The sequence below is a fragment of the Grampus griseus genome (assembly GCF_964374135.1).
Source record: "Grampus griseus genome assembly, chromosome: 16".
In the NCBI taxonomy this organism is placed as follows: Eukaryota; Metazoa; Chordata; class Mammalia; order Artiodactyla; family Delphinidae; genus Grampus; species Grampus griseus.
The window spans coordinates 62,068,139-62,093,361 of NC_139010.1; the positions used below are offsets into that span (position 1 = coordinate 62,068,139).

The 25,223-nt window shown below is 43.3% G+C and overlaps 1 protein-coding gene across 2 annotated transcripts; it reads left to right on the forward strand.

The window, feature by feature from the left end:
* Positions 1-257: 257 nt before the first annotated feature.
* On the forward strand, positions 258-22,346 carry LOC309834359 (glutathione S-transferase omega-2-like). Of its 2 annotated transcripts, XM_082673026.1 has the most exons (8): positions 258-319; positions 3,012-3,095; positions 5,484-5,705; positions 5,974-6,082; positions 7,759-7,981; positions 8,930-9,031; positions 20,522-20,628; positions 22,079-22,346. In XM_082673026.1, the coding sequence occupies exons 3-8, from the start codon at positions 5,672-5,674 to the stop codon at positions 22,236-22,238; spliced, it is 735 nt and encodes a 244-aa protein (XP_082529152.1). In that variant the 5' UTR covers positions 258-319; positions 3,012-3,095; positions 5,484-5,671; the 3' UTR covers positions 22,239-22,346. The 2 variants fall into 2 exon arrangements, with proteins under 2 accessions (XP_082529152.1, XP_082529153.1); XM_082673027.1 differs by lacking the exon at positions 3,012-3,095 and having other exon boundaries at positions 260-319.
* Positions 22,347-25,223: the final 2,877 nt, after the last annotated feature.

Below are 25,223 nucleotides of genomic sequence, written 5' to 3' on the forward strand. Positions count from 1 at the left end.
CATGACCAGCCACTACCTGGCTTCCACTTCGGCCAGCCACAGACACCCAAGTGAGGACCCAAGACTCCGGGACCTAGGAGCCTGTAACGCGGCCGCCCATTGGCTCAGCTTGGCACTGCGAGGCCGGGGTACATACAAAGGCTTGGAAGATTGGCTGAAGCTCCGGGCGCTGCGGCCAATTGGCGGATAGGATCGCGTTCTAGGGGGCGGTTTCCGCCTGGGCCCCGCCTCTTCCTGCGGCTCTCTTTCTCCCCATCCGGTTCCGTCGGCCGCGCACCTGGAGGTGCCTCGGACTCGTCTCTCTTTTCACCTGCGCCGGGTGGGTTGTTGCTGCCTGCGTAGCATTTGAAGGGACGAGGGGTTAGAGGTCAATTTTGAATTTTTCACGAATTTGGGAACCCAGAATAGGATTGCCAACTTTTAATTTTGCGTAACCGTTTTAAAAGAAAGCTCAACTACTTCACCAAAGTTTCATCAGAGATTTTACCATCAAAAAAAAAAAAAAAAGCGCAAGGGCTATAATCTGAGAGTAAGGAACAGGTCTTTAAAGCGAATACCTTTAACTTAAAGGGGAAAAAAAAGTCATTAAATTGTTCTCGTTTTCTGATTTGACTGGAGACAAGTAAAGACGACCCCATATCACTAATTGTCAGCCCTGCATTGGGCACCACTAATTTAGCTACATCATAGGGCACTGACAGACAGGGGCATTTGGTCCCCAGGAATGTTCTTTCTTGTCAGAACTATGGGTCTTCCCTGCAACATTCAAATAATAAAAATAATAGCTAACGGTTGCTACGTATTAAATGCTTCTCATCCATAGTCAGAATTACTTCAACCCAGACCATACAATGTGTTGGTACCATTAGCTCTGAATTACAGATGAGAACATCAGAGCATAGAAAGTTGCTGTGATTTGTCAAGGGTCGACCAGTAAATGTTAAAGAGGTGATTCAAACCCAGCCTGAACCCTTTAACAGTCATTCAGACCATTCTTAAAATAAGCCTTTAAATATGCCCCTGCCTCAGACTCTTTATTCATCAACTTTTAAGTTTTGGAGATTGAGCTGAGAGAGGACTGTAGCCACTTTTTTGACACACCACTGTTGTTCCTGGGACAGGACAGGAAGTGTTGATGTTCCTTTTTGAAACCCAAACAAATCGAAATTTGTTTGATTTTACAAGTGTTTCATTTTGGCTTATTTTAGGATCTTGAAAATCTGCCTTTGCTTATTCAAGTGTTATTATATAAGGTTGTTAATTTCTTTTCTTTGATCCCTTAAGCTATAAAATAGGGACAGGAAAGCAGAATCACGTACTTAAAAAGAAAGTCTCCTTTGACCCTGCTTTCCCCAGTGGGAAGATGAAGTTCCCCCACTGACAGCTTTAGTAATCTTATTTAATGTCCCAAAGACATTAGAATACAGGATTCTCTCTGATCCTAACTTCTTTGAAACAAGTCCTAAATCTAGGCCCCTTTGAAAAGAGCCTTTTTCCTCACTTGCCTAACTCTTTGAACTTGGTGAATAATAGTGGAACTCCCAGTAACACAATCTGTCATGTAAATTAGGCTTCTGAACTACTAAGAGGAATGTCCTCCAGGTTCTGCCACTATCAGACATTGGTATGACAAAAAAAATTTTTTTTAATTGCAAAATGCAAACCCCACTTCCTCTCCTCAAAACAGAGACTCAGGTAAATAGAGTGAATAGATTATTATTAATGTGGTGGCACTTTTTTCCTAGAAGGCTTAAGTCATCATCACCCAGGACTGAAGTTCTCCCCATTTTCAAAACAGATGCCGTCATATTTCAGGTAGCTGGAAATCAATTTGGAGTAGGTTTAATATAGCCTTATTACCATTTATTTCTTGAGTGACTCAGTATAATAGAGGTGTAAACATGATATACAAGGAACATTTGCAAAGAGGATTTCAAAGAGGTACTTACTGAGTTTTAGAGAGCAATAGGGTTAAGCTTAAAGGTCATAATTAAAATCTTTCTGGGGAAACCATAGTGTTCAGTGGTAAGATTAAAAACCACATTACTGAAAGGTAGCCTGCAGCATTCAACCCATTCAATTGGTATTAAACTGGTAACTGATGAAATAAGCATTCTGAGTTGAATTTTAATTCTAATGTGCTTGGCAAAGCCGAATTGCAGTGCACTTTATCTTTTTGGATATAAAATCAGAATGCACTATGCTATTAAAAATGTCCTTATTCACTAGTATTAATCATTAATTTTGAAGTACACTAAACTCTTACTATACTGAGGACGGCCACCTGAACAATTTCATTCGCTACATCAAAACCCTTCAAGTAGGTGCTTAGTGTTCTCATTTTACAGGTGAGGAAGTTGATGGTCAAAGAGGTTAGATAGCTTGCCTAAGTGCCAAAGCCAGGGTTCGAATATAGTGCCCAGTGAGAACTTTGACATAATATTGCTTCCATTCAGAGGAAGAACTTTCCATCCCTTTGTCCATTCTCCCCTGACTACATCAAATAGACTTGCATCATCTCAGAATGTGACTTCCCATATACAGGTATACAGCTGACCCTTGAACAACATGGGTTTGAACTGCAAGGGTCCACTTATGCGTGGATTTTTTTCACTAAATATGTACCGCAGTACTATATGATCTGCAGTTGATTGAATCTGCAGGTTCATAACCACGGATGCAGAGGGCTGACTGTAAAGTTATACTTGGATTTTCTTCTGTGTGGCGGACCAGCACCCTGAAACCCCTAGTTGTTAAGGGTCAGCCATACTTTTAATAAACAGTATTTTCCAACTCTTGGAGTTGCTTTTCTTGAAAAGGTGGGAATGAGGAGACACAACATGAAAATACATTCTTTTCTGGCATGGTAGAAAGGTGGAGCCAGGAACCTTTTACTTTACAATGGAATCCTTAGCTTAGCTATTGCTAATCCAGTCATTGTCAGTGTATACCAGGGGTGGGCAAACTAAAGCCAGTTGGCCGAGTCTAGCCCACTGCTCATTATTGCACAGTTCAAGAACTAAGAATGGTTGCAAAAAAGCATCAAGTGAAGAATTATGATTTGTGACGTGAAAATTACGTGGAACTCCTCAATGGTAAGAAATGTCCCTCCCACCCTGATGCAGGATGCTCAGTAGTCGGGGAGGCTGTGCTCGTGTGGGGGTCGGAGGTTAGTGGGAAACCTCTATATATTCGGCTAAATTTTGCTGTGAACCTAAAACTTCTCTAAAAAACAAAGCCTATTAAAATATATATGAAGTTCAAATTCAACGTTCATAAGTAATGTTTTATTGGAACACAGCCACACCCATTTATTTATATATTATCTACGGCTGTTTTCACCCTACAAGGATAGAGTTGAGTAGTTGAGACAAGATGGCTTGAGAAGCCTAAAACATTTACCGTCTTGGCCTTTACAGAAGAAGTTTTCTCATCTCTCGTATAGATGAGGATCCTGGTTAGAGTGCTGCCCCTGGAGTCAAACTTCCAGGCTTCATAGTACCCTTTGCACCTCTTACTAGATGTGAGGCTTTGGACAAGTGACCTAACCTTGCTAGCCTCAGTTTACCGAGGCAGGAATACAACCCTTATAGGACTCTTTTAAGGATTAAATGAGTTAATACACATAAAGCACCTAATCCATGTTAGTATAATTTATTTTGATTTTTGAGAATTTCACATTCCTCATGCGGCCTTTCCTTTTAGAATCTGTTTATATTTTCTCTCAACTATTTGAAATATACTTTCTCTATGTGAGCGTTATATTTGTCTGATCAGGAGGCAGCTCCTTGTCTACCAGAAGCTCTCACATGACATGGTTATGTTGATTGTTCCTATTTTACCCTCCAGTTTGTACTTTTTGATCAAAATTAGCTCCAGAAGAGTAGTTATCTTATTACTTCCTCTGTCTTCCAGATGCAGAACTGCCAGCATGGCAAGTCAAGAACCAATTTGTCTTTTCCAATGCCAGGCTTCTTGGTGGCATATACGCATTTTCTTCCCAGAGGACATTTATTCATACATTTTGCCATTCCCCAGTTCTTAGAAAGTGACAACTTACCATATCTTACATAAAATCACTCCGAGTAACTTAGCAAAGAATGTAGTCGAGCGACTATTCTGAAGATTTTCAGATTCTTATTCAGCAGAAAAAAATGTAAACACAGTTAGCCAAGAATTTCTGGATAGGTTGGAATTCCAAAGACCAAAAGGTGCCCATTCATAAGCTACATAATTAGGTTCTGGTACTTTAATAAAAGATATTTAGATTCAGCTAACATTTGTTGAGCAGCTATTATGTACTATATCTTTTTTGGGCTTCATGTCCTTTCCACACTGTTGCCAGCTTTAGAGGCCAAGTCAATGAGCCAGACTTCAGACTTTTAAAGTTCTTCAACCCTACTAAATGGTCACTTTGGGCAAATAATTTTCTTTTTCTTTTTTTTTGGCCACGCTGCGCAGCTTGCGGGATCCTAGTTCCCTGACCAGGGTTAGAAACTGGGCCCCTGGCAGTGGAAGCACTGAGTCCTAACCAGTGGACCACCAGGGCATTTCCTATTTTTCTGAGATTATTTTCTGACTTGTAAAATAGGAATAATAATAATAGCTGACTGAGTGGTTGTGGGAATCAAATAAGGTAACCCATGGAAATCATTTAGTCACTGTGAGTGAAACATAATACTTTTATTTCCTTCTTTACCTGTCAACCCCATAAAATGCATTTACAAGCAATTCCCATTTCAGCTCTATCCTGTAAAAATTAAAAGAATTGTATTTCCACCTGCTAAATTTTAGGATCTCAGCTTCTTAAGGTCAGAGCAAAAGATAGGTACCTCCTTTATCTCATGTAGATGGGCGTGCTATCCAAGTGGCCCCTGTATTGCTGGCTGTTCGCAATGTGTCCTTGGTAATTAAAAAGGGTCTTCTCTGAAATTTATACTGGGAGTTGGAAAGAGCTCACAAATTTGTCTTTGCCTCTAGGTATCTTGTTTCTGTTCATCACCAGTTTTTCATAGTTTGAGTAAAATCTCATAAATACGGCCAGAACTAGGGTGAGGCAATGAGGACACAAAATTTAAGGAGACACTTCTAGGGTCGTGCAAGATCTTAACACTAATACATTTTTCTTCTTATCTGCTAGATCATGAAAAAGTTTGGCCTTATTTTAAAATAAAGTACTCATTATACACAGGGTATGGCCAATTGTCTTAGATAACACAAGAGGGAGGGTTTAGAATGGGAAAGAAAACGTTAGCGTTACCCTGGTCAATTTTTTATTAAACTCCTTTGAAATAAGTGGAGTTTAAATGCCCATTCTTCACGGATTCTTGATGCAGAGAAGAGACGGCACAGGACGTTGTGAGTTCAAAGCAAGGTGTACTCTTCAGGTGTTTTTTGTTTGTTTTCTGTTGTTTGTTTTTTTTGCTTTTTGTTCTTTCCCCACTCCTGCTACGGCTTCCGAACCTGGGGCTATGTCTCTGCAGGTTGAATAATCCTAGCTGCCATCCTGGATCACTCCCCCTCTACCTCGCCAGTGACCTGTTGCTCCAAAGCTGAATATGGCGCAAGAGGGGAGAGCCGGAGCGCTGCTGTCCTTGGAGCCTGCAGTGGCGGCAGCAAGCCACACGGCCACAACTGTGAGTCTTGGTCGCTGCGCAGACTCCAGGAGAGCATGACTGACGATGCGGCCAGGACCTTGGGGAGAGGTGAGTCCTCTTGACAGCTGTCCGCGGGCTGGGGGCGCCCCGTGGCTGGATGTTGGCTCTGGTGAGGTGGCTGCCGGCCTTGGCCTCCAGACCAGCGTGGCGAGGAGGGACAGGGTTCCTCCGCACAAAAGGCACGTGCAAAAAAAAGGTGTCTTCTCTGGGACATGGGAGACGGAGCACCCGTGGCCCTCTTGGGGTCCTGGGGAGGCGAGTGAGCCCCTTTCCCCTCTGGGCTAATCCGCCTCCCTGTATCCCCCTCCGCCCGCAGGGAGCGCCCCCCCAGGGCCTGTCCCAGAGGGCCTGATCCGCCTCTACAGCATGAGGTTCTGCCCCTACGCGCACAGGACGCGCCTGGTCCTCCTGGCCAAAGGCATCAGGTGAGAAGCAGGGGCGCCCCCGTAGGCGCGTGGGAACGTCTGATATCTGGGGAGCCCTGGTCAGATTTCAGAGGCTCTCTGTGCCTTTCTTCTGAGGCAAAGTCAATAAGCGGTTAGCAAAGGACAGGTTCTTGAGAGTGCCATCCTGAAATGCAGAGACAGGCCTGTGCAGGAGACTTTTAGGGCAGCTCAGAGTAAACTGAATGATGGCTCAGTGAGCTGGTTCCTCCCCTAGAGCTTGTGAAGAAAGGCACCATGGAGGCTACCGGGGCCTTCTCTGACTGCTCTGTCCAGTGTAAACCCCACCCCACCCCAGGCGTCTTCAGGTCAATTCTGTTCTCTTCATTGCGCTTGCAATGTTTTCTTATTTGTTTATCCGTCTTTCCTTTACATCTCCCAGCCCCTCCCCCAACACACAGAGAAACACACACTGACACACACACAAATGTAAGTTCTTGAAGGTAGGGACTTGTCTCTCCTATTCATGGGCCAGAAGAGAGCCTGGCACGTAGTAGGTGCTTAAAACTATTTTTTGAATGAATGAACAAATAGTTCCAAACAGTGAAATAGAAGGAACTGCTATCAAAGAGGTGTCCTGAGGTTTCCCACACACCTGATAAATAGGTACACACCCGTCCAGAAGGAATTTTGCAAGACGAGCTCCTGCAAAGGACATCTGGATTTGGAAGGCAGAGCAACTTTGCTGGAATGTGGATGGCTGGATGGACCAGCTCAAAGCCAAGGTGTTGAGAAGTGTTACTCCAGCCTCTTGACTCTGGCCTCGGAGAATCGGTAGTTCGGGAGTTTCAGATTCATGTTAAAGAGATGCAGAGACTAATACAGAGATGTTTTAAAGAAAATTATGTAATTCTGCTCTGTGGAGTTTCTACGGCTTATATTTCCAGGTTCTTCCTTCTTGCTCAATTCTACTTGGCCTTAAGGTTACTTTTTTTTTAAGAAAAATAACAATTGATGTTTTACCCCCAGTGATGAAGTGGCAGCTTAGGAACTGATGTAAATACTTCTTGGGGGCAGGGTTTCTCACCCTCGGCACTGTTGACATTCGGAGCTGGATAGTTCTTTGCTCTGTGTGTTTGGTGAGGGAGGAGCTGTCCTGTGCACTGCTGGATGTCTAACGGCATCCTTGGCCTCTATCCGTTAGATGGCAGTAGAATCCCCTCCCTCCAGTTGTGGCAAACGAAAAATGTCTCCAGATACCAGATTTGTACTTTCAAACTTTAAAATGTACTGAAATCTGTGGCGCCATGGTTAAGCTTGTGAGCTCTGAGTCAGACTGCCTGGCCTCCCATCTCGGCTGTACCACTTCTTAGTGGGTGATATTGGGCAGGAGATTCAACCACAGGGAGGCTTATTTCTCATAGGGGCTGTGTTAAATGTTTTCTTTGCCTCCCCTCCGTTGCTGCTCATCATGATTCCCCGATTCGCTGGGGAATCATGAGGAGCTAATGGGATAAGGCATCGAAAACATCCAGCACATCTTACTGCAGGAATGAAGACGATGTTGTTATGTATTTTTCTTTGTACAAACCTAAATTAAAAAAAAACTCATTGCAAATTTTAATTTTATAGATTGATTGCTTCTGCTTTCAAGATGAGTGTCTGCCTGCCTAAGCCTTTCATTTTTGTTCTGTCCTGTTTTCCCTTTGCTTTGCAAGACATGAAGTTATCAACATTAACCTGAGAAACAAGCCTGAATGGTACTTTACAAAGCACCCTTTTGGCAAAATTCCTGTCCTGGAGAACAGCAAATGTCAACTGATCTATGAATCTGTCATTGCTTGTGAGTACCTGGATGACGCTTATCCTGGAAGGAAGCTGTATCCATGTGACTCTTATGAGCGAGCTCGCCAAAAGATGTTATTGGACCTATTCTATAAGGTATATCCAATTTTTTTTTAAAGCCACTTACACTCTGTTTTACTTTGTATGTCTCTCCCAAACTCCAATCCATTTTAAAAGTCAAATCGTTGGTGAAATTGATATGTTTTAATACACATGTGTGCCTTAGGAGGATAACTGGTGTGGAATTATGGTAAAGCTGTGACCTCTGATATTAAAGGTTAAAGGCTTAGCCGATAGGTACTTTTCCATTTGAACTAACAGTCTCAAGAGTTAACGGTTAGGGCATAGTTATGACTGTGTAACTTGAGACAGGAATATTGAAAGAATTGAAAACTGGTGATACTTTAAAGGAACCATTTCCAAGATCCCAGGTTAAAAAAAAAAAAAATTGGGATGTGAAAAAGGTAATGCACAGAAGGAGATTGGCCTTTATGGGGAACAAGAGTGCCAACCATCCAGGAAATGTGTAGAAGAGAGAAAAGGGGGCACCTGTTGATAGTGGGAGAGAATATGATGGAGAAATTTTACGACAGTTCTCTTTGAAAAGAAACAAAAATAACTCAATGATATTAATAGCTGATGTCTGTTGAGCACTTGGATGTGCCAAGCACTGTTCTAACTACCTTATAAAGATTAACTCGTTTAATCCTCACCACTGCCCTTTAAAGTGGGTATTATTATTGCTCCATTCCTCAGATGAGAACATTGAGGCTTAGAGAGGGTAAGTGCCCTACCCAAGATTGTACAGCATGGAAATAGCTGACCAAGTAAGGAACACCGGAGAGCCCCCTCTAAAACACCTTCTTTACCAGGGTGCTGTGACAAGTGGATTCCTGAAACCACAGAGGTGGCCCTCAGAGGGAGCTGGGGAGCCTGGATGTGGGTGTTGGCCTGTTCAGCTGGAGTGACAAAGCTCTGGCTGCATTTTTAGGCAGAGCAGGAGCCCTCAGACTTCTCCACTAAGAACCTGTGTCCTCTGATCAGGTCCCACATTTGACCAAGGAGTGTCTGATAGCATCGAGATGTGGGAGAGAATGCGCTGATCTGAAGCTAGCCCTGCGTCAGGAGTTCTGCAACCTGGAAGAGGTACAAAACGGGTCCCCCTCCTGGCCAGATGCAGTGGAAGAAGTGATGCAGGTCCCCACCCTGGTCACCCTGGCACCCTCCACTTTCACAGATGTATTCTTTTCCTACCAAACTTTGATAAGTTCAGTTACTAGGCATCTGATTTTAACTTGTGGATACTTGCCCTCTGCTAACCTGCTCTGGAACTTTTCTTGAAAATCTGGCAAGGAGTGAGGGAGGGCATGTGATGAATTTCTTCCTTTCCCAGAATCACCACATTCCTTAAGTATCTCTGCACGGATCCTCTAGCTTCTGCCACTGAGTCCAAGGTCTATGTGGGTTAGAGATTGTGTTTGGCTGCTAGTAAAAGGGACCTAACCACTGTAAATTTGTCCTTTAGGATTTATTCTTTCACACACACACACACACACACACACACACACACACACAGGTAAGGTAGTACAGGGCTGTTTTGATGCCTTCTTCATGAAGTTACCAGGGACTGAGGCCTTTTCTCTCTTCCTGTTCTGTTATTTTTGGTGCAAGGCTTGTATACTCAAAATAACAAGATAGCTGCTAGAACTGCAGCCATCACATCCAAGTCCCAGGTCACAGAAAGGAAAAAATGGCAAAAGGCCATACTACTTTAAAGGCTTTCCTGAAAGTCCTACCCCATGACTACTTAAATCTGATTGGCCAGAACTTAGTTGTAGAGTCATAAGTATCTGCAGGGGAGGATGGGAAATTTAGTCTTTTAGCTGGGAACACCTTGCATAAAATCAGAGTTCTATAATCAGGAAAGAAGGGGAGGGCTTCCCTGGTGGTGCAGTGATTGAGAGTCCGCCTGCCGATGCAGGGGACACGGGTTCGTGCCCCGATCTGGGAAGATCCCACATGCCGCAGAGCGGTTGGGCCCGTGGGCCCGTGGGCCATGGCCGCTGGGCCTGCGCGTCCGGAGCCTGTGCTCCGCAACGCGAGAGGCCACAATAGCGGGAGGCCACAACAGGGAGAGGCCCACATACCGCAAAAAAAAAAAAAAAAAAAAGAAGGGGAAAGTGTCTATGGGTAAGCAAGGAGCAATGACTGTTATCAGATCCTCCGTTAATCTGGCAGTAATGAGGAATTCCCTGGTGGTCCAGTGGTCCAGTGGTTAGGACTCTGCACTCTCACTGCTGAGGGCCTGGGTTCAATCCCTGGTTGAGGAACTAAGATCCCACCAGCCCTGTGGCGAGGCCAAAAAAAAAAAATCCAGCAATAATAGGGCTACTTACCCTGTACATCTAGAATAACCTGGAAGGCGGTTCTTTGACTTCCTTTATCTTTGTTCCAGAAACTGATAAATTCCCCCTATGGGTGGGTTGTAATTCTTTTGGCAGCCAGAGAATGCTATTTTTATCCCCTAAAGGGAAGGCTGATTACTAATATGCTTCCATTTGACCTTTGTTAAGTGGAAGCAGTTCAGTTTATTTACAATGCCAGCTGCCTATCTTAGATTTATACAGTTGCAGTATTTCTGGATGATGAATAGTCATGTGTAAGAAATGTCAACCTTGGGGCTTCCCTGGTGGCGCAGTGGTTGAGAGTCCGCCTGCTGATGCAGGGGACACGGGTTCGTGCCCCGGTCCGGGAAGATCCCACATGCCGCGGAGCAGCTGGGCCCGTGAGCCATGGCCGCTGAGCCTGCGTGTCCGGAGCCTGTGCTCCGCAGCGGGAGAGGCCACAACAGTGAGAGGCCCGCGTACCGCACAAAAAAAAAAGAAAAGAAATGTCAGCCTTTGGTCCTGAGAACACAGACTGTGGTCTTGACTCCAAGGAGGCAACTAGGATGAGGTAGACTCTTGGATCCTAGACTTGGCTTTACTAGATTACAGAACCTTTGGTAAGGTTCTGGACCTCTCTGTGCCTTGGTTTCCACATTTATAGGATGAGGAAGTGTTTTAAAACAGAGAGTTTCTGGGTTCTACAGAGGGACCACTGAGTAGGGGAGGTCTGGTGGGTGGTTCCAGGTCCTGCTTCAGCCACACCAGCCCTGCTCTTATCACCGGATTTAACAAGACATCCAATAAGCTCGAATTTGGAGAGGGAGGGGGACCTCTGCTTTCAAAAAGAAGTTTGAAAGCTCTTGCCCATAGAGAATGTTTAAGGTCTTTATTTCAAAGATCAGCTGAACTGATTTTATCATGTCTGGTTACCTTTTTACAGTTAATTGCTGGGCCAGGGAAAGGAGCTGGGAAACAAAACCCTTTAAACTCAGAGATAATTAAAAACACATTTTGAACTGTGTTCCTCCTACTCTGTGTTTGGATGATGGATGAACTTTGAAAATTACAGATTGCTAAAGAAACGTATAATATTACGACGGAGGCACAGTCCTTTAGCTGGGTTCTTCCAGGGGAAGTGAACCTGTATTTTTGTGCCAGGCATGATGCTACAGGTGCTTTGAATACATCCTCTCATTTAATCTTGCCAACAACCCTGTCAGATCTAATAAATAGCATCAGTGAAAGCTACCTAAACCAGGGCTGGTTCAAGGACCACTGACTATTCAGCATTGTTCTACCAGATTTGAATGTAGCTTTTGTCCCTAAAATGTTAGCAGGAATTATAACTACAACAAAGGCAGTATCAGAATCTGAAACATGCCCACTGAGCTTGAATTATTTGATTAATTCCTCTCAATACCAGTGTATTGACTCTAGGAGATTCTAGTGAAATTGAAACTTGTCCGAATAATTCTAATAGAGATGGCCCCTCTCTATTAATAGAGATGACGTGTACAATTTTTTCCCATGGTTTTGTACAATCAGGATTTTCTGTGAGTTGAAAATATTTTAAATATCCTTGGGCTTTCTGAGTGATAAACAACTTAAGAGACCAGTGTATAATTTTCTGCCACGTTATCCTCAAGCAAACGGCTCAGTTTAACTTTTGCAGCCTTACACTGACATTTTCTTCTTTTGAAATAAATGCCCTGTTTGACTTTTAAATTTTTCTTTAAAAAAAAGTTTCATCGAAATTAAAGGCTTATTGTGCTTATTATATAACCATATTTTTCTATGTCATTTTTACAATTCTTTGAGATACATTACTGCTGTTTTTCTTTCTAACCAGCAGGCTCCCCTCTTGCTTTCCTGTTCTGAACATTTTCCTGAGTTTTAAAAACTGCTGGGCTGCCCTTCTCTAACCACACGTTCTGTCTTCAAACCTATTTGCTAGTCTTTACTGAATCATTAATCTCAGCAGCGTAATTTTTTTAAGCTTTAGTTTTTTAATCTTTCTTACTGACTTTCATTTCAAAATAGCACCTGATCCCATCTTTCTTTTATCTTTGTGGATTGGAATGTTGGCAGAACCTCTCAGCTGTTCTTTTTTCGGGTGGCAGTGCCTTCATTCTAAATATTTTCATTATGGAAGTAGTCCAGTCAAGTCTAAGTTCAGTGAAGGACAGGATTCAGCCAGATTCCAGTCACTCCCCATCTCTTCCCAACCCTCCCAGTTATAGGCAACTACTAATTTACTTTCTTTCTCTATGGATTTACCTGTTTTGGACATTTCATATACATGGAATCATTTAACGTTAGCCTTCCATGTGCTTCTTTTACTCAGTGTAATGTTTTCAAGTTTCATCCTTTACTCCTTTTCATGGCTTAGTAGTATTTCGTTGTATGGATACACCAACCTTGTTTATCCACACATCAGTTGATGGATACTTGGGTTGTTTCCACTTTTTGGCTCTTATGAATAGTGTTGCTGTGAACATTCATTTATGAGATTTTGGCTCAGACATATGTTGTCAGTTCTCTTGGATTTGTTAGCTAATTCAGCATGTCCACCTACGTGCCATTTTTTGGTTGTAATCACCATTCCTCCACATTAGGGAACTGGTTATCTTCTAGTCACCGTGGCTACTTGAGCAGTTTTAGTGCTGCTAGTTTGGTAACTTAATTCATTGTCCAATTCTGACAGCTGCTTTCTAGGTAAACTAATATTTGCTGTATTTCTTTTAATAAACTTCCTCTATACCTTCTCCCACCATGTAAACAATAGAATAATAGTTCTTCTTGTTATTTAAAAATTAATTTTACTCATCTTTGATTATAAAATAATACTTGTTCATTAGAGAAAGTTTGGAAAATACAGAAAAATATAGAAACTAAGAAAAGAAATTCATAATCCCACTACCCAGAAACAACCACTGTTATTATTTTTTCTCTCCTTTTCTTATGTATATTATTATGTAGTTGAAATTGTACTGTATATAGAACTTGGTTACCATTATGACATAAGAATTTTTCCCATATTTTAATAAACTCTATAAATGCTTATTTATGGGTATAAGGGTGTTTATTAGAGCAGCCTTATTTGTTATGGTGAAAAATTATAAACCTTAATGTACATTAGATAGGGAATGGTTAAATGAAGGCTTCCCTGTGGCGCAGTGGTTAAGAATCCGCCTGCCAATGCAGGGGCCACGGGTTCCAGCCCTGGTCCGGGAAGATACCACAAGCCGCGGAGCAACTAAGCCTGTGCGCCACAACTACTGAGCCTGCGCGCCTAGAGCCCGTGCTCTGCAACAAGAGAAGCCACCGCAATGAGAAGCCCGCGCACAGCAACAAAGACCTAACGCAGCCAAAAATAAAATAAATAAAATTTTAAAAATTTATATAAAAAAGGAATGAGGTAGATCCATGTGTACTGAGATGAAAAGATTGCCTAGAAATATTAAATGAATTACACAGTAATACAAGTGATATGATCCAATTTTGTAGAAGAAAACAAAACTTAACTATATATGCATATATATATACATGTAAATAAACGCCTGGAAAAATGTCTGGAGAGACACATCAGACTCCTACTGGTGACCGCTACTGGGAAGGGGATTAGCACTGGTGTGGGAAAGAAAAGTGGTTAAGAGCAGGGATCGGAAGGGAGAGTCTTTACCTTTTATGCTGCTTTCTGTGTTTGAATTTTTTTAAAATAATGAGAATGTATTTCTCTATTAGATGTGTAATTATTAAAGATGGAAAAAAATCACTTTTCATTCTGCATAATTTACCATATGTATAAGCTATAGTTATTTATCCAGCAACACTCATTAGAGTTATTTAGTTTGTTTCAGTTGCTTACTGATGTGAATGATGCTGCCAGGAACAGCAGCTTCTTTGCATAAAAATCCTTTTCTCTATTTTAGAATATGTCCTTAGGCTGCACTTCCAGGAGTGGAGTTACCAGATCAAAGGGTATGACCACTTTAGAGGCTGGAGCTGGATGTTGCTAAATTGCTTCCTTCAAGACATGTGCTGTATACCCCCCACCCTCAGTGTATGGAAAATGCCCTTTGTATCATCCCCTTTTCACTGTTGGGAGATTTCACTTAAAAAGATATTTGCCTGTTTTGAGAAACAATAGTTTCTCATCGTTGATTTCATGTATATTTCTTTGATTGCTAGTGAGGTGGTAGATTTTCCCCCAAAGTATTCCATCTCTTCGTGTTTTATTTATGAAAATGGTCTACTACCCATCTGTCAAGGTCTTACTGATTTTCCTTGTTGATTTATTTTTTTAGAGTTCCTTATATATAAAGGATATTGGCCTGTTTCTAAGGCACATTTTTTGGTTTTGTTTTAACTTTTTGTCTTTGTTTTGTACATATATAAATATAACATTATTGTTCTATAAGTCTTTCCTGTTGTGATTTCTTCTGATACTTTTATACATAGGAAATCCTCTCCTCCTTCAGAGATTTGATATTCATTTATATTTTCATCCACCACCCATCACTTTAAAGATATTTGACTTGTCAAGACTTACCCAACTAGCTTTTACCCCTACTATCTTACAAATATATTTTGACAAAAGAATTAAGCCCGTGAAAAGGATTCCAGGATAGAATTTTCAGGGTGGTCCTTTGATCCCCCCAAATGTTGACAGGTTGCATTCCGAATCTTCACAGGGAGCTCCAGGTCGTAAGTGGTGGTCCAGTAGGAGCGGCGTGTTCTGCACAGACCCTACTTCTCAGGCTTCTTTCTAGAGAAGTGGCTTTATTTATACTCTAAGTTTGTTCTATACCCTTGGTTTGTTTTAAAGGGAATCAGTTCATCTTCGTTAGCTCAGCCTCAGCTATAGTATGTCAATGTAGCAGGGACCTGAAATTTGAAATCTTGAGAATCTCCCCCTTGTCTTATATGAACTTAAAAGATTTCTGCCCTGGAGTTGAGTACTTTGCTTCTGCTTCTGGATAAGGGCCTGCATTGCTGATGTACCAGCAAGTGGCTTTGTGTATTTTATTGGGGGAGGGGGGTCTACTTCATTTTTTTTTTTAATAAATTGCTATTTTATTTTTAAAATTTATTATTTATTAATTTACTTATTTATGGCTGCACTGGGTCTTTGTTGCTGCATGGGGGCTTTCTCTAGTTGCGGTGAGCAGGGGCTACTCTTCATTGCGGTACGCGGGCTTCTCACTGCGGTGGCTTCTCTTGTTGCAGAGCACGGGCTCTAGGCACGCGGGCTTCAGTAGTTGTGGCACGCGGGCTCAGTAGTTATGGTGCACGGGCTCAGTTGCTCCGCGGCATGTGGGATCTTCCCGGACCAGGGCTCGAACCCGTGTCCCCTGCATTGGCAGGCAGATTCTTAACCACTGTGCCACCAGGGAAGTCCCAGGTCTGCTTCTTAAGAACTATTTCCATCAAGAAAAACCTCTTTCTTTCTCCTCCAACCAGGACAGCAGCACCCGCTGAGAGCCACCAAGCTGTCCTGGTTAGAGGTCCGGGATTTGTCGGCTGTGGTGTAAATGACCACGTGCAGGGCAAGTGGCCAAGTCAAGGTCTAAAGTGCAGTTATTGAAGCTGCACTTGAGAGTCCAAGATTGTAGACTGAAGCTTTTTAGAATGCTTGGTTTGAGGAAGTCTGGGCTTTGCTTCTCTTTACAATCTTGCTCCTTAAAAAAATTTTGCAGATTTCCTTTTCCTCCTTGTTGAACCTCCTGGCGGGGAAGCCAAGCCCAGTGAGCCTCACCACGATGGCCACGAGGGAGAGCTGCGCGCCGCGCACTTCTTCCTTCTACGTGCGCTCTAGCACGAACCTCCTTTCATCCACCTGGGGGAGCCCAAGAGGCCTTCGCAGTAGATGAGTGGCCCTTCCAGGCTTTTCAAGTTTGGGGTGGAAGTAGCGATACTCACGTCTCACCAAGCAGTCCCTCCCTCTTGATTTGCATGTTCACTCCTAACCCCTTGTCACATCTAAAAGCAAGAAAAGGATCTGTAGTCATTTTTCAGTGAAGTGGAGAACAGAAAAGTTTTAAAATTAGAGTTTTCTACTATTCCAGAGCATCAAATGGCTTTCCCTAAAATATCTCAATTCTTAACCTGAATTGAAGATGTGTGAACACTTTAAGGAAGCCTGAGGGCTTGAAGCTAGAGGCTCAGTTCCCTCCCCAGGCCATGCATGGCCTTGTGGGGATGTCTAGGGCCTTGGTGGAAAAGTGTCTTCTCTAAGCAGGCCATCTTGCCTTGCTTGACGATACCAAGGACAATAGTTCTGAGAGTGAGGGAGTCCATCATGAGAAAAGCTATTCAACATTAAGAATGGCCAATATCATTATATGTGGCAGGTGGGTGACAGGAATAACTCAAAACAGTTTTTTTAAATGACATTGGATATTAACATAAGCACTGCTAAGTGGGTCGAGATGTAACCACAGCTTCCTGTTTTGTTTCTGATGACAGAACACTTAGGAACGATAAGACATTGGACATTAAGACGGTCGGTTTATTTTTAATTCTGAGTATCTGAAAATTTGTCAGAGCAGATAATTGGCTGTGAACAGGGACTTAGTTTAAACTGAGAACACAGAAGAACTCTTTTGAGTCAAGTTGCCTGAAGACCTTCTTATCCATGGAATGAAATAGGAAGGAGAGAATTTTGAAAAGTTCCTTTGCCATGATTGTGTCACACTTCTTGGTTAGTTAGCTGCTCTGGCAGAGCCCCTGACAGAGAGACTGAGAAAGAGGAAAACTGAGGGGGAAGTTCTCACAGGGATGCTCAGAGCTGAGCCAGTCCTTGGATGTAGAGGGAAAGAGGCTTTCAGAGTTTGCTGATTCTAAGCTTTTTGCTGCTACATAAATTTTAAGAACAGGCAAAGAATTCACAAGAGACTTGGGGAAGCCTCTGTGATTAGAGTCATCATACATATATATCTGAAGTTGAATGACACAGGGTTGACGCTAGTCTGGGACTTAGGAGAATGATGTTTTTGTCTCAGCTCTGGCACTAACCAGAGAGCCCTCTTACTTCCCTGGGTTGGAGTTTCCTCCTCTGTAAGCGAGAGTCTCTTGTGCTTCCACGCAGGAGACAAGAATCAGCTCACCAGCATGTTTTCCTCTCCACTTGAACTGCCAGGAAACTCAAGTCAAATCCAAAGCTTTATTTATTAAAGAACTCTGCAGGAGCCTTGGCTTGATGTCTTGAGACCGTTTTCCTTCCTTATTTTGACCTTCTGTTCTAGCTTTTACTTTCCCTGATCTTAGCATGGTATTATTTTTCATATTTAATATTTTAGTGTACACGTTTTTGTACACTGCAACTCTAATCCTTTGTGTAATGAGCATAGTATAAATAAATGGAAAAATGGAAGGGGAGTCACACTAGAAGAATCCCAGTGGCCCTTCCAGTACTGAAGTTCTGTGATTCTAAGCGGACAAGTCATTTCACGTGTCCGGAAAGTCTCAGGTTTGCAGAGGAGGGAGCTCTCCTACTTAAGATCCTGAAGACGGTAATAAACCTCCAAGGAGGCCTGGCCAGGTTGTGCTCCTGGGTTACTGCAATGTGTCTGTAGGGGAGCCAGCACTTTGTGCTGGTTTATAGGAAGACTGCTTCTCTGTTGGGATTTTTAGACTTGCTCTGTATGAAATCTGGTGGAGAAATGCTTGTTTGAGGCAGGGCTCAAGAATCTACAGCTGTATCAAGAACTCCAAGGAATTTTAATGTCACACTTGGATTAAAGAAAGTCCGAGGGAACGTGTAAATGTATTTCAGGGGCGAGGGAGAGGCTGGCAGAAGATAATTGATGCCGCATTCATTTCATCCATATGCTTATCTTGACTTTTTATTGTACCAAGCACCTTGATAAGGCTTAAATTGCTTTATGAGTGTTTATATAAAAATTGATTGTACCTATAAGATCATATATATTCAAAGGCAGACTCCTACTCTGAGTAAATGAAAAGCTTGAAAAATACATACTAAATAAACACCAATTACTAAGCAGCTATTCATTTTCAAAATATCTCATCACTTTACCAAAGGACTCATCGTGGGTTCTAGTAAATGTCCGTATGTGGTCTGTTTTAACAAGGACTTTCTCAAGAGTACCTCTGCTCTGTAAAGCAGAAGAGTTATATAGAAGTTCCAGAGTCCATCAGTTTAGATTCAGTTCTCGTTTGTGCCATGAAAGGCCAATAAGAAGCTGGAGGTATATGTTTCAAAGCCAGTGATAAAAGTTTGGGTGATTACTATCTGTTCCTGAACATAAAGAAGGTTTGGGGCTTTCTGGAATCCATAAAAACTGAATAATTTGTTCCTTTCCCCTGTAAATCAGGACTTATTTACACATGACTGAAAATAGCCTCTGTTTTGAGTTTTCATTGGCCAGATTCTTCCGCTTTAGTACCATCTTGTGAGTTTCTTCGAACAAAGTGATGCCACCTAACATTTTTTCAGACTTTCAGGACACTAGTCAGGGGGGTCTCCTCTATGCCATACTGGGAGGTAATGAAGATATAGACTTTAGGGCACCAAGATTTGCTTTCTCCTCTGAGAAGGATGGCAGGTGGAGGATCCCATTGATCTTTTCTGTTGGAGAAGGATTTGCTTTCTGTAGATGTAACCTCTGGGGGGGTCTCTGTGCTTTCTGATCACGAGAGCTCATGTATATTCATGCATGATTCTGTCACTCCTCACCATAACCTCTGAGGAGGGCACTAACATTACCACCATTATACAGATGAGAAAAATGAGGCTTGGAGGAGGAGGTGGGTAAGTTGCCCTGGGTTCCATGTTGAATGAGACGTAGAGCCCAAGGTAGGATCAGGTCTGCTGGTACCAGAGCTCATTCTTTTTTTTTTTTTGTACATTTATTTATTTATTTATTTTTGGCTGCATTGGGTCTTCGTTGCTGTGCATGGGCTTTCTCTAGTTGCAGCGAGCCGGGGCTACTCTTCGTTGCGGCTTCTCATTGCGGTGGCTTCTCTTGTTGCGGAGCACGGGTCTAGGCACGCGGGATTCAGTAGTTGTGGCATGTGGGCTCAGTAGTTGTGGCTCACGGGCTTTAGAGCGCAGGCTCAGTAGTTGTGGAGCACAGGCTTAGTTGCTCTGCGGCATGTGGGATCTTCCTGGACCAGAGCTTGAACCCGTGTCCCCTGCATTGGCAGGCAGATTCTTAACCACTGCACTACCAGGGAAGTCCCCAGAACTCATTCTTAACTTCAGCCCTAGACTACATCATAGAGGCAACAAGCTGTCCTGGAGTACAAAGAATCAAGCCTGAGAAATAAGGACACAGTAATCTAGATCTACACCTACGGGGAAGTATTTAGTTGATTATGCTTTTCGTGGGCCAAAGAGAGTCTTTTGCTTGATTTAACTAGGTAACTAGCGTCATACGTTTCTCTGTGGGAAGACCTGGCCCAGCAAAACCTCTGCTAAGCACTGTTGCTTTTTAAATTCTCAAGTACCTTTCCCCCCCACTGTCTTTGGCTATCTCTCTGTCAAGAGTTTATCTGTTTTCTTGATGATTCATCTATCCAGGTTGATTTGTCCCATTTGGGAATGCAAAATTTTATTTTAATGTAAAAAGTTGATAGTGTTGGGTGGCCAATCCATGTGAAGTTCAAAGAGCTCAAATAAACAAAGAAAATATGATAGAAAGAGAGTGTTGGGATTTGAGCGAGCCCATTAGATAGCCCTGCTCTTCCCTGCCTTAGTTTTGAATTGATTGAGAAACAAGGGAGAAGAGGAAGATGTGTGGAGACTGTGGTATCCCCTTTATTACAGATAAAGTGGACCCTGGAGAATGGGGGTCACAACTGCAACAAGTGGGGTTCCTAATGTGGCCTCTCCCTCCCAGTAACAGGCAGTGATGGTCAGGGGCAGGGCCCCCTCTCCAGGGGCTGAGCTCATCCCTGGAAAGCTTAGCACAGGGAGGAACCTGTTCTAGGCTGAGAAGGAGTGGCTGGGCTGGGCTGTCCTTCAAAATCCTCCAGTCAGATGAGCTGCACGAATGCCCCAGTGTTGAAAGGAGGGCAGGACTGAGCATGCCAGGAGTACAACCCTAAAGGAGGTGGAAGAAAACTCAGAAAAAGGGAAGACGCATTCACCTAACAAAATGGAAGGAGAATCAAAGTCTTGGTTCTCCTTCTTTGGGAATTAATTTGATATTTGTACTTAGTGTCTATAAATACATTAGTATATAGGTAAATTAACTTGCTTTTGCTCTGTTTAAACTTTCAGATTCTTGGCTATCAGAACACAGTCTTCTTTGGTGGTGACTGTATATCCATGATTGATTACCTCTTTTGGCCTTGGTTTGAGCGGCTGGATGTATATGGAATAGCTGAGTAAGACATTTAACTGTGTGGTTGTGGATTCCTAGGGTCGCCCTAGTGCTTGAAATGGTCTGTGTGCCATTTGTCCTTCTCTGGACATGTGACACATGTGAATGTGAAACACAGTCGGGTTTTAAACTGTGTGTTTCCTTGTTCAAAATGCATCTGTGCTCTTATGCCACTAACTGTGGACCCAAACTTTACCCATATTTCTGCTGATAAGACTGTGTCCGAAAGCCTCCTGCCATGCTACAGAGCCTGCTGTCCTCAACACCCACCCAGCACAGGCCGGTGGTGAACACAGAAGCAGGGAAAGGGTCTCAGTCACAGGGTTTTGGCGCCTTGTCTGCAGCTTCCTCGGTGGCCCTCCACCTGGTCCTGCTGTGTCACCCAGCGGATCCCACACACCTTACTCCTCACACCTTTGTTCCCCAAGGGATCGTTCCCCAGATAGGCAGACCCTTCAAAAAATAGATGATTTTTAAAGTTATATATGCTTGATGTTATACAAACAAACAAAATGGCCAGCCATACGCCATGGGAGTGTAGGGATGTTTAAGGTAGAAGAAATGACCTGGTAGACTCAGGGAGGCTTCATAGGAGCCCTGGGCAGAACATGTGCTTTGTTCCCACGATGCTCACAGGAGAGGTTGAACTTGTGCTGGCTCTGCTCTCAGGCCAGCCGGTTGCATGGTGGGTGCCGGCCACTCTGGTGTTTGGGAATCCAGTCCTGCAGAGGTAGAACCGCGTCTCCTTCATAATGCGCACACTTGAGTCTTCCCAGGAGGCATCTCCTGTGCGTCTCACTTAGGGAAGTTCAGATATAACAAACTTGGATATTTAAAACTATGTCACACCATAAACTTTACAAAAACCTGTCCCTTCTGGGAACAGAGTGTTGAACCACATATTAGGAACCCTCACCTCTTCTCCTGGATTTTACACTAACAAGTTTGTTGCCTGGGCAAGTCACTTTACAGATCCTAGACCTAAACATCCTGATGGGTCTTTGAAAGGACTCAGTCAGCTCCATTATTTCAAGGTTTAGTGATTGTTTTACTCATTGCTTTCCAAAAAAAGTGCTTTTGGAAACTACTTGTCTTTATTTTTTTCAAGCCTCCTAAAGTAAAATCTGAGAATGACAGAAGGATGTATCTTTCAGGGGGTTGTCTTTTTGTTGGCAAACAGTGAAGCACAGATACCTTATTTCCCCAGAGCACTCAGTCCACAAGCATTTTAACCGCAGGGTTAAAAGCAACAACTTTTGCAATTCTAAAGCACACACAGCCATTCCAAGAATTAGATTTTCCTCCAGTAAGTGATTATGCTCAGTTGATAGTAAGGTAACTGAGATAACTTTATTGCCCCAGTAAATCCATTTCTTGTAGCTTGTAAGTCTAAAAAGTGATCCATGCCCCCTTTTGCCCTTTAGCCGTGCTAATGATTCTCTCCTGTCCTGCAGCTGTGTGAACCACACCCCCGCGCTCCGGCTCTGGATCGCAGCCATGAAGCAGGACCCCACAGTATGTGCTCTTCTCATAGATAAGAACATCTTCCTCGGCTTCTTGAATCTCTATTTTCAGAACAACCCCGATGCCTTTGACTATGGGCTAAGTTGCTGAGCCTTGCAGTCCACCCATTCACCACCCAGAATTCCCAAGCATGTCGTGATTCTGCATCAGCACTTGTTTGGGTGGGGCAGTCAATCTCTGTTCATTTTCTTTGAGGTTCCCAATAAACATGGAGACAATCATTTCTGATAATCATTTGTATGGCTCCTCTAGCCCACAGCGTCCAGTGATTCTCTAGAAATCTCAGTGCTAGATTGTCCAGGGACATTTTGAGAGCCTGTGTGCCTCCCAGTTCCACGGTTATCGACCCGGTTTGACCTCCAGGTTGTTGGTGTTGAGGTTCAAGGCCGCTCCATCACTGGTGCTTGTCACTACAGATGGCACACCCTCCACAACTTCCTGGGAAGAAAATGCTTGCAGTCCAGATACTCTCCCTCTGGCAAATGAAAGCTGCAGTCCCTGCGGGTGTGCGCGAGTTTCATTCTCCCTCAAACTTTGGCTGTGGGCCCGGGAGGCACCGAGGGTCCTGTGACTGAAAGAATTCCAAAGCAGGAAATTAAACACCCATTATCACCCTGGACTACCGACGTCAGAATATCACCGGTGCTGTCAGGGCTCAGGATGGCTCACAAAATGTTCTATAGCCAACATCCTGCCTTAAAAAAGGACACACATCCCAAACCCAGTCAGAGGTAAAGGTCACTCTGTTGGATTTGCGTCACAGACGCTTTCAATTCATCCCAACACATGCCTCTGGTTGCCTGTTGTGTACCAAGCCTGGGCTGTGTGGGTGATAAAGATGACAAAGACAAAGGAGCCCCTGATCTCTCCGGTCATCTTGGTTGAGATTTTAAACGTAGAGCTTTTGGAGCTGCTTGTCTTGCAGTGGGAATGCTTCTCTTTTTTAAAAAATTATTTTTAATTGAAGTATAGTTGGTTTACAGTGTTGTGTTCATTTCAGGTGTACAGCAAAGTGATTCGGTTCTACATGTATATATTCTTTTTCAGATACTTTTCCATTATAGTTTATTACAAGATATTAAATATACTTCTCTGTTCTATACAGTAGCTTCTTGTTGTTTATCAGTTTTATACAGAGTAGTGTGTATCTGTTAATCCCAAACTCCTCCTTTCCCCTTTGGTAACCATAAGTTTGTTTTCTACGTCTGTGAGTCTGTTTGTGGGTTTTTTTGGTTTGTTTTTTTTAATTTTCCACGCCCCCTGCCTTGATTTGTGCCAAAATAAATGATGTTTCGCTTTTAAGATCAAAATCCATTAGTCCTTGATAATATGTAGGAAAACAATTGGCTTTGTACATTAACCTTGTATCCTGCAACCTTGCTATAGTTGTTTATTAGTTTCAGGAGCTTTTTTTTTTTCTTGAAGTATAGTTGATGTACAGTATTGTGTTAGTTTCAAGTGTAGAACAAATTGATTCTGTTTTATAAATATACATGTATATCCTTTTTCAGATTCTTTTCCTTTATAAGTTATTATAAGATATTGAATACAGTTCCCTGTGCTGTATGGTAGGTCCTTGTTGTTTATCTCTTTTATATAGAATAGTGTCTGTTAATCCCAAACTCCTAATTTATCCCTCCTGCCCACTTTCCCCTTTGGTAACCATAAGTTTGTTTTCTACGTCTGTGAGTCTGTTTCTGTTTTGTAATTAAGTTCATTTGTACCATATTTTTAGATTCTACATATAAGTGGTATCATATGATATTTATCTTTGTCTGACTTCACTTAGTATGGTAATTTGTAGGTCCATCCATGTTGCTGCAAATGGCAATATTTCATTCTTTTTTATGGCTGAGTAATATTCCTGTGTGTGTGTGTGTGTGTGTGTGTGTGTGTGTGTGTGTGTGTATCTTCTTTATCCATTCCTCTGTTGATGGACACTTAGGTTGCTTCCATGTCTTGGCTATTATAAATAGTGCTGCTCTGAACATTGGGGTGCATGTATCTTTTCAAATTAGAGTTTTTGTTTTTCCAAGATAAATGCTCAGGAGTGGGGTTGCTGGATCATGGTGACTCTATTTTTTTTTTAATTTATTTATTTTTGGCTGTGTTGGGTCTTTGTTGCTGCGTGCGGGCTTCCTCTATTTGTGGCGAGTGGGGGCTACTCTTTGTTGCAGTGCATGGGCTTCTCATTGTCGTGGCTTCTCTTGTTGCGGAGCATGGGCTCTAGGCGCGCAGGCTTCAGTACTTGTGGCACATGGGCTCAGTAGTTGTGTCTCATGGGCTCTAGAGCACAGGCTCAATAGTTGTGGCGCATGGGCTTAGTTGCTCCGTGGCATGTGGGCTCTTCCCGGACCAGGGATCAGACCCGTGTCCCTGCATTGGCAGGCGGATTCTCCACCACAGTGCCACCAGGGAAGCCCCTATTTTAGTTTTTGAAGGAACCTCCGTTTGCTCTCCACAGTGGCTGCACCAGTTTACGGGAGTGCTTCTCTTGGCTGGATGTGGCACCTCGGCTGGCTCCGTCCAACAATGCCCACCACTGAAGACGATAAGGAGCCCCAAAGATGGCCAGGTGTGCCAGCAGGTGCCTTAGGAGTGGGACAGCTCTGTACAATGCCATTTTCTCTCAGCGTCTCAGGATCAGCCTGTGATCATTTGCTCTGTTCACGCGGGATCTTTTCCCAGCCTCCAGCCATGCTGAGACCAGGCAGCGGCAGGAGTGATGTTTGGACTTGTCAGTGCCCATGGAAGAGCTGTCTGCTGCTCCTGCCTCTGACTCAGCCCAAACCAGCCCCTCTCTCCTCATGTCTCAGCCTGGCCTGGCCTGGCCATCTGATGCCTCTGGGTGGATTTTGACTCATGTAAATACTTACCAGTGTGACTCCGTGCCAGTTGGACAGAGCAAGCCTGCTTGGGGAAGTAGAGGGTCTGCCAGAACAGGCGCCACTTGGTGGGGCAGTCTCTGTACCATCTACTCAGGATGGGGCGCTCTGTTGCCATGGCACCCGAGCCAACAAAGAATGAGGTCTGCAAGTCACATTTCCCTAGGATCCTTGCTTGGCTTCTGTGGCC

What these genes read in the sequence shown, in the direction of transcription:
- LOC309834359 (XM_082673026.1), top strand. Translation starts at nt 5,672, where the DNA reads ATGACTGACGATGCGGCCAGGACCTTGGGGAGAG. An exon ending in GGCCAGGACCTTGGGGAGAG is followed by an intron (nt 5,706 to 5,973) that starts GTGAGTCCTCTT and finishes CTCCGCCCGCAG; the next exon opens with GGAGCGCCCCCCCAGGGCCT. An exon ending in AGTTCTGCAACCTGGAAGAG is followed by an intron (nt 9,032 to 20,521) that starts GTACAAAACGGG and finishes TTAAACTTTCAG; the next exon opens with ATTCTTGGCTATCAGAACAC.